This window comes from Ziziphus jujuba, chromosome 7 (genome assembly GCF_031755915.1).
Source record: "Ziziphus jujuba cultivar Dongzao chromosome 7, ASM3175591v1".
Classification (NCBI taxonomy): Eukaryota; Viridiplantae; Streptophyta; class Magnoliopsida; order Rosales; family Rhamnaceae; genus Ziziphus; species Ziziphus jujuba.
The window spans coordinates 1,320,972-1,334,848 of NC_083385.1; the positions used below are offsets into that span (position 1 = coordinate 1,320,972).

At 36.8% G+C, this 13,877-nt stretch overlaps 3 protein-coding genes and 1 long non-coding RNA gene across 4 annotated transcripts; 2 read left to right on the forward strand and 2 right to left on the reverse strand.

Annotated features, from left to right (window-relative positions):
• The first annotated feature begins 1,377 nt into the window (after positions 1-1,377).
• LOC107424137 (vacuolar protein sorting-associated protein 2 homolog 1) lies at positions 1,378-3,887 on the forward strand. The gene is made up of 5 exons (XM_016033876.4): positions 1,378-1,706; positions 2,361-2,491; positions 2,605-2,709; positions 3,218-3,478; positions 3,612-3,887. The coding sequence occupies exons 1-5, from the start codon at positions 1,670-1,672 to the stop codon at positions 3,747-3,749; spliced, it is 672 nt and encodes a 223-aa protein (XP_015889362.1). The 5' UTR covers positions 1,378-1,669; the 3' UTR covers positions 3,750-3,887.
• Positions 3,888-4,629: 742 nt separating this feature from the next.
• On the reverse strand, positions 4,630-5,923 carry LOC107424138 (E3 ubiquitin-protein ligase RING1). The gene has a single exon (XM_016033877.4). The coding sequence runs from the start codon at positions 5,515-5,517 to the stop codon at positions 4,948-4,950; it is 570 nt and encodes a 189-aa protein (XP_015889363.3). The 5' UTR covers positions 5,518-5,923; the 3' UTR covers positions 4,630-4,947.
• An 893-nt stretch (positions 5,924-6,816) lies between these two features.
• Positions 6,817-7,789, reverse strand: LOC132804405 (uncharacterized). The gene has a single exon (XM_060818712.1). The coding sequence runs from the start codon at positions 7,691-7,693 to the stop codon at positions 7,052-7,054; it is 642 nt and encodes a 213-aa protein (XP_060674695.1). The 5' UTR covers positions 7,694-7,789; the 3' UTR covers positions 6,817-7,051.
• A 2,475-nt stretch (positions 7,790-10,264) lies between these two features.
• On the forward strand, positions 10,265-12,009 carry LOC125419421 (uncharacterized). Its single transcript, XR_009639721.1, has 3 exons — positions 10,265-10,492; positions 10,642-10,692; positions 11,436-12,009. It is a non-coding gene; the product is annotated as an uncharacterized LOC125419421 (long non-coding RNA).
• The last annotated feature ends 1,868 nt before the right edge of the window (positions 12,010-13,877 follow it).

Consider the following 13,877-nt stretch of genomic DNA (forward strand, 5'->3'; position numbering starts at 1 on the left):
ACAGCTATTTTCAGGTTGGATCGTAGTCCCTCCAATTTTGTCTTAATAGATTTGGTGCATGCTTTGTTAGATACCTCAAGGGAAGGCCCTCAACGTTCCATTCTCATCCGCCGAAACGACTTGAAATGAGTCGTCGTTTGTTGTAAGGGACATATGGATCGGGTCGGAGATGGAGACGGAGGCCCAAAAGGTGTTTGAGGACAATTTTCAGATAGACTTGTGACGCCCACGTGACTTCCCAGGTGGGTGTCGCTATCAGTTCCGGATGGCCCGCAGTTCCCACGTGCGGGGTGGTGTGTGTCGGGCCAAAACTCAAAAAAGTGAAATCCGCAGCAGCTTTTGCAGTTTCATGTTTGAAAGTGAAAATGGGAGCAGGCCAACGTGTTCTGCGTGGCGTGCGTGCGGCCATTTCAATCCTCATTTGCTAAGCTAAAAGACTTCAACTTCAACCCTCGCTTCTGTCAGACTCTGCTCCTTCCTTTTGCCAGCCACTTATTATTTCAAAAGCCACCAAAAAAAAAAAAAAAAAAAAAAAAAAAAAAAGAAGAAAAAAACAAAGAATAATTCTTGTTTGGTATATGTAGTTCTGCTTACAATAACGTATAAAAAGGTCAAATCATTTGTGTATTTGTCCTTTCTTTCTAGTTTTTGTCACTTGAATTGAAACTCATAATATTACATAAAAAAAAAGAAAAGAAAAAGAAACTCATAATATAACCCAATTATCTTATTCTAACTAGTTTTTAACGTTGAAGAAATTAGGCAGCTTCTTTCTTTGTTTGGGGTTGCTATTACGTGCCTAGAGAGTCTAGCAGAGCTGCTCTTCAGTTGCTACGATATTCTTTTTTGTTATCTACTCTGGAACCTGATTGAAGGACCTTTATGGTTACTCCAAAACAATTCAGGCTAATTCGTGTATTGCTGCTCCTGCGTGTTCCTTCTTAAGGAAGCATGATCTCTCTCTCTCTCTCTCTCTCTCTCAAAAAAAAAAAAAAAGTAGTGTTTAATTTCTTAAGTAATATTTTTATAATTATTAACTCTTTTTTTTTTTTTTTTAACTTATTAGTAACTCGCCGTTATATGGTCTGGATTTGGGTAAAAGAGAGTAGAAAAGGTTCAAAGTTCTAAAACAAAAATATATAATGTAACCTATTACTGTGTTTAAAGTTACTTTTGGTGTGTATATAGAACACGCGAGTATTTATTAAAATGAAACGTAAAACAAAGGCATCAGACGGGCCTATTTGTACAATTTCATCAAAGCCCAATAAAACCATATCCATCTCATTCTAATGGGCTTCATTAGCCCAATAAGATAATACATATATATATATATATATATATATATATATTTTTTTTTTAACAATAGAGAGAGATTGAAGTTGAAGATGATGACAATGTTAAGTTAACGATCAGTTGGACCCCACCAAATTGCGCGCCACGCGTAAGGTGGAGTGGTTAGCAGATGATTCCATATACATGAGCCACCATGCCGCGTTAGAGTTGGACGATCAAAGGCTTTGAAATCAATCTAAAATCCTTTTCTAAACACAGAAACCAAAAAGGAACAAAAACAACAACGCGCAGAGAGATTTCCGATCTGATCCGATCAGCTCAGAGTCAATTACCGGCGAATTCAGTTTCTTTTCCATCCCACCGATCGACCGCCATGAGCTTCCTTTTCGGCAAGCGAAAAACCCCCGCAGGTTTATGAAATTTTCAAACATCTTTGTTTCTATTTTGCGCGTCAATTTTCTGCATGAAGTTGTTTATTTTGGGATTTGTTTTTGTTGAAATCGATGATGGAATCGATTAGGGTTTCGTTAAAATGAGATCGAATTTTATTTTCTCCTAAAATTTGGATTCTTAATATTGTCTGTTTTTTGATTGATTGGTTTTGTGAGAAATATGTTTGCTGATCGAAGAAAGTGATTAGATGAACGCATACAAAATTGATTTCGTTTTCTACTGATTAGATTTTTTATTTATTTAATTTTTTATTATATTTGGAATAAATTTTGCTAATTGGGATGATTGTTCATGACGCTTTTCTAGTTACTGTTATACTAGATTCCAGGTAGCATATTTAATTTCTAATTGATATGAAGCAACTGACTTATTCCGGGTACTTTTTGCCCCAATTAGCATATAGCATATTAGTGCTCAACTTCAATGCTTGAGCCTTACTTGATTTTGTTTTCTATGAAATTTGCTTAAACTTCAGCCTGCAGGAGCCTACATTATTGGGTTGCATACCCAATGTTTTCATTTGAGTTTTCTCTTAGAAATCATATACGATGCTTTGCCAAGGGTGTACTTTTAAGATAGAACTAAACCTTGGTTGTAAATTGTGATTCCAGAGCTCTTGCGGGAGAACAAGAGGATGCTGGATAAATCTATCAGAGAAATAGAAAGAGAGAGGCAAGGCCTTCAAGCACAGGAAAAGAAGTTAATTCTAGAGATCAAGAAAAGTGCCAAACAAGGGCAGATGGTGGGTTCTTTTTGAATGAGAGGAAGACGTGTTCCTAAACTTTAAATTGTTTGACTTAGATGATCACAACCATCCAGCTATATTTTTTTAATCTAATTTTAGTTTTGTTTCAGGGTGCTGTAAAAGTTATGGCCAAAGACCTTGTTAGAACACGTCATCAGATTGAGAAGTTTTACAAGCTTAAATCACAACTCCAGGGTGTAGCTCTTAGAATCCAGGTATATTTGACTTTTTGCTTCATACATATATAAAAAAGCAAGACCATATGGATGCACACACACACAGTGTCACACTTCTGCCGCATACTTTTATGACGTGACGCTCAATTTTTTCTGCGGTGTGAGATCTCATGGCCAATTAACATATTTGCTTTTTGGATGCTGGGAAATTATAATTCCTTCTTATCCTTATAATGTAGAAAGAAGCAAGTTGTCATATGATTTTAAGTAATTTAAGACTCTATTCTGTGCGGGCTGTATGTTTTTTGTGCAAGGTTTTAACTTTTGAAGTCGTTTATTTACAAAAGAAATAAGTGCTCAGCTCTTCGGCTTTTAATCTGAATTTTGAAATGGGATAAGATTAATTACTCTTTCTGTTCCTACCAGCTTTTGTTTGAAATCGAAATAGGTTCTGTTTTTTGTACGTTCTTGTGGATTTCTCAAATCTATTTAGAATTTATGGTCAAACTTTTGGCAGTGTAGTCATATTTTTTAATTCTTTTTTCAGACGTTGAAATCCACTCAAGCAATGGGAGAGGCAATGAAAGGAGTGACAAAGGCAATGGGCCAAATGAATAGACAGATGAACTTGCCATCACTGCAGAAAATTATGCAAGAATTTGAGAGGCAGAATGAGAAGATGGAATTGGTAACCGAAGTAATGGGAGATGCTATTGATGATGCTTTGGAAGGGGATGAGGAAGAAGAGGAAACAGAAGAACTAGTGAGCCAGGTGCTTGATGAGATTGGAATTGACATCAACCAAGAGGTACTCATGTAACTTGCCTTTTAGCTTCCTGCATTGTGTATATTTGATAATGATGTTTTCTGTAGTTTCATTATTAAGTTGAAATATTACTGGAAAATAACAATGATTTTATGTGTTCTAATCTGATGTGCAGCTTGTTAATGCGCCATCAGCTGCTGTTGCCACACCAGCTGCTAAGAGCAAAGTTCCACAGGTGGAAACAACTGGAAATGAAGATGGTGGGATAGATAGTGATTTACAGGCAAGGCTAGATAATTTAAGAAAGATGTAGTCTTTTCGACTTGTGTAATGTTTGACATTGATTATATTGTGAAAAAGTGAGTTCCTTTTGGCCATGTAATATCTTTAATTGTGCCACAATGTATGGATTCAGGATTTGGGACGTATAGATTTTCATAAAATTTCATTAGATGAATTTATACACAGGAATATACATGTTTCATATCAAGATTGTAAGGAGACACGTTTATGCGGAACCTGTAGGGTTTGGTCCTTAAAATAGACCTTCCAAAAGTAAATCCTTTATGCCCTTATATTATATTCCTTTCAATCTAAAGTGGAAAACATATTTTTTTAATAGACGAACCCAAACGTATGCTTTCAGCTATTAGGTGAGTTGAACTTATCCATATTTACAGAATGATACTGTTTTTCTTAGATTAAAAAAATAATCATTAAAATGTGTAGGTTTTCTGGACTAGTTGGAAACTTTATGGTTTTGGATTTGTATCCGTGTCGCAGAAGGCACGGTGTTTTGGTAAAAGAACTGCTTAGGCTGCTGCCTGTTATATTGGGGTTTTGCCCCTTGACGTGTCTCTGAGGCTGCAAACTATTGTAAGGTTGCCGAATGTCGGTATTCTAGAACAGCAAATGCTTGTAGCCGGCTGGCTTACAGGGTCCGACATCGACGGGTTCCTTCTGAACATAGCACCAATGTTTTTAATTTTATTATGCCCCTTTTTCTCTTTTCTTTATTCTCTTGGTTAAGCTTCCTATTTTCTCCTTATATGTCTCCATTATTTTCGCTACTTCATTCTTTTTACCTCTTCTTGGTTGCAAATTCAAATTGAATGATAGACTCGTTCCCATCCTCGTTGTTTTATGATGGATAATAAAAACACCAAGGCAACAAAATTAGATTGCTTTATAACTTGAAAAAGCCCAAAATGGTCGAGCTAGATTCTATACCAGAACATTCCAAATGTTTACATACATAGTACTGAGTCTGGCAGCGCGGATCGATTCCTGCCCAATCTAAGTACAACAAGTTCAACTATACCTACCACTGTCAACTGTTTTGTTTTCTACATGTCTTGGTTATCATCGTCCTTCTCCACCTCAGGCCCACACGTACCAAAAACAAAGACTTATTACAATGTCCCAAGTTTCCCAATCTCATCTTCAACAGTAAAAAAAGAAATTTAAAAGAAATAAAAAAATTAAAAATAAATATAAAAATATAAAAAATCTCAAATAGGTATGGTGGAACCCAGCAAATTTTCTCTAGAACTCTCCTCAGGAGTATCGGTTAAATGTCGATGACACCGAGGACCGGTCGGCACCGGAGTACGACAGAGAGGGCAGTCGGAATGAGAGTAGAGCCACATATCAATACAAGAAGCATGGAAAGAGTGTTTGCAGCCTGGGAGTTTCCTGACCTCTTCTCCATCCTCAAACACTGACAAACACACTGCGCATTCATAATCAACAACACCCCCACCTCCTTGCTCATCTTCTTGTCCCAATCCTTCTTTCTTATACTTGAAGCTAGACAACAATTCCAAATTCTCTATGCTGCTTCTGCTTCTGCTTCGCATCGTACTCGTTGCCATTTCAATGAAAGGGTTGTTGTTGGGTCCTTCTGGAGTAGACTGGCCATGGCGTTGAGTACACCATTTGATGATGATGAAGTTGTACAGAGCTAGGATTACGGCCGCCGTTCCGACCACCACCAGGCCGTAATATAACATGGGCAAGTTCGATTTGGGTGGTACAGGAGGAGGTGGCTGAGTAAATGGGCTTTGAATATTCTCGGCCATTTGGGGAGGGGGGTTCTCTGCTATAGTTTTGAATTAATTGCTACAGGGGGAAGGTGTGGGAGTTGGGAGAAAAAAGAGGTCTATACTTTGTAGAATATAACAGGTAGCAATCGTGAAAGAAAACTCTGATGGATTGGTAATAAATTAATAATAAGTAGTTAATCTAAAAGCCGTGGTGGTTATGTAGTCGTAGAAATTGGAAGAGAAATTATTTGAGAATGTTATGGAGGAAACTGAAGAAAGAAGACAGAGCAATGTACAATCACTAGATGATGAACCCCCATGTTGACGGGAAAGACTCAATTGTTGATAAGCATTCATTTTTCTCACTCTCCACTTACTGTCTACTATATATAAAGTAGGAGGAAAAAATATTATTTTATGTTCTCTACCCTTGCTAATCAACCAAATAAAAAAAATAAAAAAATAAAAAGTTTTCAGATTTGGGAATTGGAAGATCATTGTTAATTCCTTATTAATTTACACAAATCTTACTCCTATGGTCTTCTTAATTTGTATAGTTGATATGTTAATTATTATTATTATTTTATTTTTCTTTTTTTTGGTTTTAAAAGAAACTATTATAGCTTAGTTGGTAAAATTAAAATATTTTTTCTTTAATGAATGGCTATTTCTTTTTTGATAAAATCAATGGCTAGCATGTTTTCTAAGTGTGAGTTAAGAATGGGCCTAACTTCTATTTTACAAGTCAAAGACAACAGAGATCACTGTCTAATCATACTATTACATTCCTCGATAATTGAGGGTCACAAATAACAAGTAATTGAATTTGATTTTAAATCCGAGTGGACTTTTTATTTATTTTTTATTTTTTGCGAATAATGCTAGTGGACCTTAATTATTCAAGGTTTGGGAGTTTTTTTTTTCTTTTGATAGTAATCATACCTTTTTTTTATGTAATTTTTTTTTCCTTTCGAAATGTAAATTGGTTGTTCACAAAATTTCTCAACAATTATATTTAAAAATTGATGGCTACAAATACTATTAGAAGATTCCAGTAGAATTATAATTATTATAAAAAGATATCTCAAATATCTCTGTAAATAAAAAAAAAAAAGGAAAAAGAAAAGGAAATACCATCGACGTTAGTTCAAAAAAAAAGAAAAAAGAAATGGTTATTTGTAAATTCTACGAAATACATATTTATAGATTTGGCTTTAATGGTATAAAAACTATTCAGGTTGTAACGTTACCAAATATAATGTCTACAAAATACATCCTAATTAACTTTTCACAAGATAAATTCATTCCTAGTAGGTCTTTTCATTTTTATTTTTATTTTTTTCTGTTTCTTTTGAAAAATAGCGTGTACAAATTGAATAGAAGAAGAAAAAATTCCACATTTTTTTTGTTGGAGAAAAGAGATTCCATTCGAACCCAAAAGAAAAGGCTGGCACCAAAAAGCCAAAGCCTCGATTCACGTAGCTACAATACTTTTGCTTTCCTGAATCAGAACAAAAAAAACATCAGCAGGTAGGAAACTGGCATTTACCTTACCAAAGAAAGAAACATGTTAGGCCCATTGACCTATACAGTGGGCTGCTCTATTAGCTGCTCTATGGACCCATCCAAAGGAAACATTAACAAACTTAGGAATCAAAAGGAAGATATCATTCACAAGATGAGTAGCTTTCCAATGTAAAGATCTCGATTCTCTATTAACCAGGCTCTCAATAACGCTGAGAGCATCTGATTCAATAAAGATGCACCTCCAATCGCGCTTCTCCGCTTCCTGCATGGCCATCAAAATGGCTTCAACCTCTGCCACCTCAGGGATGGTGGTCTTAGAATGGAAGGTGTGGATTCCCATCAGACTTCCTCTATCGTTTCGGACCACCATAGAAAGGCAATTGCCATTCTTGCTCAGGGTAGCATCCGTGTTAATTTTTATGACTCCAACTGGGGGACCATTCCACATCCTGTTATGTCTTGTTGAAGACACCATAAAACTATACTTAGGTTTGTGACGACTGAGGGACTTAAATTCAACAAATTTGGTCAAAATTTGCCTCATAGAATGTTCAACAATGTTGACTTCTCCCCTCCATCCAACACTATTACGTAACCACCATAGATGTTCCAACAAAATAGCACTAAACAAGAAAAAGTTTCCTCTGTCTTCCAGGAGAACTGGAAGCACTCCTTCAGGTTCCATGAGACAATGCAAGTAGGATTGAAGGTTACCACAATTAGAGGCTTCCCACCTAATACACCAAGAACTAGCGAACCACAACCTTTTGGCCACCTCACATTGAAAGAAGACATGCTTCTCATTTTTAAATTCCCGTAGCCATGTTTGCATGAAGGAGAATCCACTTGGATTCCTCTGTTTAGGAGGTTGGACATCACTAGAAAACCCCCATTTGAAAGTTTCCAAAAGAAAAATTTTGACCATTCATGGAGATTGCTTTTCCACACAAACCTCCACCATTTCTCACTACCTTCCATAAGCCCTTATTCTAAGACATAGGCTGACTTGACGCTAAAAGAGCCAGTTTTAGTACCCATCCATAAAAGTTTGTCTTCTTGAGAATTTCGAGCCCAAAAAATATTTTTGATGCGTTGTACTGTAGCTTGGTCGAAGAGACTTGAGAGGAGGTCATCATTCCACATCCCATTGCTTAGCTTCAAGGACTTTACCATTCCGGCATTAAGGATAGCTATGGGATGCTTTGGCTTAGGAAGGAAATCTGGGCTGTCTAGGATCTAAGGGTCTTCCCATATATTCATAGAGTCTCCTTTGCCAACTCTGAAACAAAGACTTCTAGCTAAAAGAGGCTTGGTTTTTCAGCACACCAGTCCATACCCAGGAGAAGTCTTTCTTCCTCGTACATTTCATGAAAGAGGTGTAAGGGAAATACTTAGCCCGAATATCTATCACCCAGAGCTTATTTTCATCATTTGCTAGGCTTCAACCAATCTTTGCAATGAGAGCTTTATTAAAGGACCTCAATCTTTTAAAATCAAGCCCTCCTCTAAATTTAGGCTGACATATTCTTCTCTATGCAATGGGAGTGAACCCTCCCCCATCTTTTAATTTATTTCTCTAAATGAAAGCTCTGGCAGTCTTCTCGAAAAGGTCACACCACGTTTTTGGAAAGAGGAATGTGGACATTGAGTAGATTGGGATGGAGGTGGCTACATGCTTCACAAGCGCAGCCCTTCCTGTTTGGGAAAGCAACCTTGCTTTCCACCTTTGGATTAGGGCCTCCACCTTTCATTTTAGATCTTTGAAAGCTGGCCAGTTTATTCCTATCCATGAAGAGAGAGGTTCCAAGATGCTTTGTTTTTTTGTCCAGCTCTTTCATTCCCAAGCAGCTTTTAATAACCGCTTTAGTTTTTCCAAGAACGTTTCTAGAGAAGAGGACTCCTGACTTCTCAAAGTTAATTTTTTTGTCCCATCCATCTACAATATGAATGAAGGCATTGGAGAACATTTCTAACCTCCTGGTCATTTGCTCTGTAAAAGATTAGCACATCATCAGCAAAAAAGAGGTGGGAGATGGAGGGGGAAGACCGTCCTAGATTAACACCATTGAATTTTCCCTCCCTCTCCCATTTGTGTAACATACGTGATAGTAGTTCGGCTACCAGGATGAATAAATAGAGAGATAAAGGGTCTCCCTACCTTAAATCTCTTTCCATAAGGATTTTTCCAAAAACACTCCTATTTAGTAACAGCTCCATAGAAATGGAAGAAATACAATTTAGGATTAGTTTGGTGCATCTATCCGAGAAACCAAAAAGGGAAAGGATTTGGGTAAGCACTACCCAATCTATCATGTTGTAAGCCTTTTTCATGTCCACTTTTAATCCCACAATGCCTTTAATCCCTTTTTTACGACTCATAGACTGGACTATTTCATTTGCCAAGATAGAGTTTTCGCCAATCCAATACCCAGGCACAAAAGCAGATTGGTTCGGAGATACTAGTTTCTCCAAAAGAGACTTGATTCGATTAGTTAGTATTGCACAAACTGATCAGCCTAAGGTTCTTAAACTCGAATACTCCAGTCGCTTTAGGAATCAGAATGACAAAGGTTCTATTTTAAGTCTCTAGGAAGTAATCCAGACCTGAACACATTTTGAATTGTCTTCACACATCCGTCCCGACTCCCTACTTTGAAGATGAAATTTATGAGGAAAAAATTACATTTATCCGAGACCTTCCTACCCCCAAACTTTTCCTCCTGATTCACAACGTCATTAAAATTACTGGGAATTTGGCCCAATACCCCCATAGGATCGAGCTTCATGAATTTTGCCCCCTCAATTCATTTCTTTTTTGATCTACCCCTCCAATCTTTTAAAATCCCAAAATACCCTTATGTGTTTTTTTTTATATGTTTTTTTCTTTTCTTTCTTCGACTTTTCCCCTCCATCTCTTTATCCATAACCAGACCTTAGGAGCCCTCTGTTTCCTTTCATGAATCGGCCGGATTGTAAGCGTGGAGACTGCGCGTTTTGAAGGAGATGGTGAAGAGGCGACTCAGAGAGAAAACTGCAGGATTTTAGAGAGCCTTAGGAGCAGAAGCAGAAGCAACAGGTAGGCAACAGCTCTAATTTTGATTTTCTGTTAGTGGTGTTGGGAATTTTTTTTTTTTTGGGAGAAATTGTGAAAGAGAAATTGTGAAAGTTGTGTTCTGGTTTTTTTTTTTTTTAAATAACGGTGGTGGTAGGCATTTCTTGCTGAGAGATATGTATGATGATATGATGCTAGATGGAGTACAGCCAAGTAGGGATACATTCCATTCTGTCATCAGTTAGTGGAAAGGTGCTTTCATGTTTGTTATCATGGACTTTCATTCTTTCTGGAATTTTCCGTTTGGTTGATTTTGTTTTGTTGCAGGTGGATAAGCAAAATGCTCATTTCTTTGGTGTTACGATCAACGAGCAACAAGCCGAGTGTGGTATTGTAGAAAGAGTTACTTCAAATGCACAAAGCAAATTTAAGGTATGTATATTTCATATTTTTGCATTTAAATTGTTTATATACCATGTTTGATGACTATGAACTCTCTCTCTCTCTCTTTCTGCATCTGCATTTTCTTTTGTGTTGCTGGTGTGACATTAAATTTATAATCTAATTGCTTTATTTTCCAGTTACTTTATTTCGAGCAAGATGTGAATGGCGGTTATGGTTTGGCCCTACAGGTACCATATCTTCTTTCCTATTGTGTCTCCAATCCATTTTCCATTTTATAGTGCATATGGTTTTTGCATTCTGAAAGCTGTCATGGTTGTTTAAAAAATTTGAAGCATAGATGGAGTCAACAGTGCCAATGATCATATACAATTGGTAGAAATGTTTTGTAATAATCTTGTCATGTTAAACTTTCTGCTGTTATATCCTTCAATTTCTAAGTACTATACGTCTCTAATTTATTTTCAAAGCATAAAATTGTGGCTGTGAAATTGTGATTTTGAATATCACACATGGGTAGAACTTAAAATTAGTAACCTACCTGTGAATGTGACAATGATGCTCAACTTCTCTTTTCAAGTGAATGTCATTGCATTGTTTCAAGTGGTCAAGTGGTATTGGTGTGGAATTTCAATGTATTTCTATTCAGTCCTCTGACCTCATTCCCAAGGGCTTTCTTGCTTGCAATTTGACTACAATCCTTTAAACAATTGACTTATATAATTGTACTATGATTTTATGTAGCATGCTTCTTTTTATTTTACTTTGGTTCAGCAAATCTTTACCTTTAGTCAATAATTTTGTCATATGGAAATGCTTTTTTTCCCCCCACCCCTCATCAAGCCATCTAAATTTCAATATATATCATTGACACACAAAAATCATGACAGTCAATTGCCTATTTAATTAAAATTCATTTAGCAGAATCTCTTCCTATGCACATGCATTTGACATTAGTGTGGTCTCTTTACAGATGGATAATTGATCCTCCTCTGGAGGTCAATGTACCATCAAAACGCACACCATGGCCTGATGCCCCTCCTGAACTCCCTACCAATGAAAATGTAGTGTTGGGCATCCAAGAGCATGCTGTAAAGCATCCTACAAAGACCCGCACATCTAGATCAAAGAGACGAAGCAAGAGAAAGCATGACACAAGAACGGTGGACACACAGGTTGCTTCAAAGCATTCTGAACAAATTTGAAAATCTTAGCACGAAGACGACTAGAGATGCATGCTGCTGTGTGAATTTTAGGCATCATTCTTCAGCATCATAAAAAAATTTGAATTGCAAAGGCTTATTAGCACAGAGGCAGATGGCCTAACCTGGTATATGTGAAAAGAATCCTTCACGCTGGGCCAGTTGATAACAGGCATTGGAGTTTGAATTTTCACTTAATTTTTCACAAATTTTTTCTTTCTTTTATATATTTTTGTTTGGGATATCAGGATTCTGGTTCAGCATGAGGTATGCCAGCAAAGTCTTGCCGTGTCTGCTACCTTGTAGGACTTTGTATCCAATATGTTTTGAATCTTATACATAATCTTGGAACATAGGAATTATAGAGTTGTGTTCAGCTGGATTTTTGTAGAAAAAAAGATACCAAAATGTAATAAACAAAAAAGAAAAAAAAAAAAAAGGAAACTTCCATATTTGTGAAAGGATCCAATTTCTTCCATATTCAGATTTTGTTTTTAGTTTTTGTACATGATTCTCTTGTCAATAACTGTTCACCATCGGTAATTCCCGAGAAAATCTTCGGTAAACTACAAATACCCTCTGGAAAAATTACCGACAGTTTCGTCGGTAATTCTGGATGGTGTACAGTACGGCATATTTTGCCAATTTTTTGGACCCCACAAGGCCCCTAATGTGTGTTGAATGAAAAAACATGCAAAACATGGATTCTATAATTGTACTAAGGAGATAAAATCATAAAATTTCATAAAAGTGTATCAAAGTTTGCAAAAAAATAAGTATACTGTTCACCCTCGGTAATTCCCGACGAAATCGTCGGGAAACTACGAATGCCCTCTGGAAAAATTACCGACAGTTTCGTCGGTAATTCCCGAGGTTGTACAGTGCGGCATATTTTGCCAATTTTTTGGACCCCACAAGGCCCCTAAGGTGTGTTGAATGAAAAAACATGCAAAACATGGATTCTATAATTGTACTAAGGAGAGAAAATCCCAAAATTTGATAAAAGTGTATCAAAGTTTGCAAAAAATAAGCTAACTGTTCACCCTCGGTAAATTACCGACGAAACTGTCGGGCAACTACAAATGCCCTCTGGAAAAATTATCGACAGTTCCGTCGGTAATTTCCCAAGGGTGTACAGTACGTATTATTTTGCCAATTTTTTTTACCCCACAAGGCCCCTAAGGTGTGTTGAATGAAAAAGCATGCAAAACATGGATTCTATAATTGTACTAAGGAGAGAAAATCAAAAAATTTCATAAAAGTGTATCAAAGTTTGCAAAAAATAAGCTAACTGTTCACCCTCGGGAAATTACCGACGAAACTGTCGGGAAACTACAAATGCCCCCTGGAAAAATTACCGACAGTTTCATCGGTAATTTCCCGAGGATGTACAGTACGTATTGTTTTGCCAATTTTTTTTACCCCACAAGGCCCCTAAGGTGTGTTGAATGAAAAAACATGCAAAACATGGATTCTATAATTGTACTAAGGAGAGAAAATCAAAAACTTTCATAAAAGTGTATCAAAGTTTGCAAAAAATAAGCTAACTGTTCACCCTCGGGAAATTACCGACGAAACTGTCGGGAAACTACAAATGCCCCCTGGAAAAATTACCAACAGTTTCGTCGGTAATTTCCCGAGGATGTACAGTACGTATTGTTTTGCCAATTTTTTTTACCCCACAAGGCCCCTAAGGTGTGTTGAATGAAAAAACATGCTAAACATGGATTCTATAATTGTACTAAGGAGAGAAAATCAAAAAATTTCATAAAAGTGTATCAAAGTTTGCAAACAATTGATGACTGTTCACCCTCGGGAAATTACCGACGAAACCGTCGGGAAACTACAAATGCCCCTTGGAAAAATTACCGACAGTTTCATCGGTAATTTCCCGAGGATGTACAGTACGTATTGTTTTGCCAATTTTTTTTACCCCACAAGGCCCCTAAGGTGTGTTGAATGAAAAAACATGCTAAACATGGATTCTATAATTGTACTAAGGAGAGAAAATCAAAAAAATTCATAAAAGTGTATCAAAGTTTGCAAAAAATTGATGACTGTTCACCCTCGGGAAATTACCAACGAAACTGTCGGGAAACTACAAATGCCCTCTGGAAAAATTACCGACAGTTTCGTCGGTAATTTCCCGAGGATGTACAGTACGTATTGTTTTGCCAATTTTTTTTACCCCACAAGGCCCCTAAGGTGTGTTG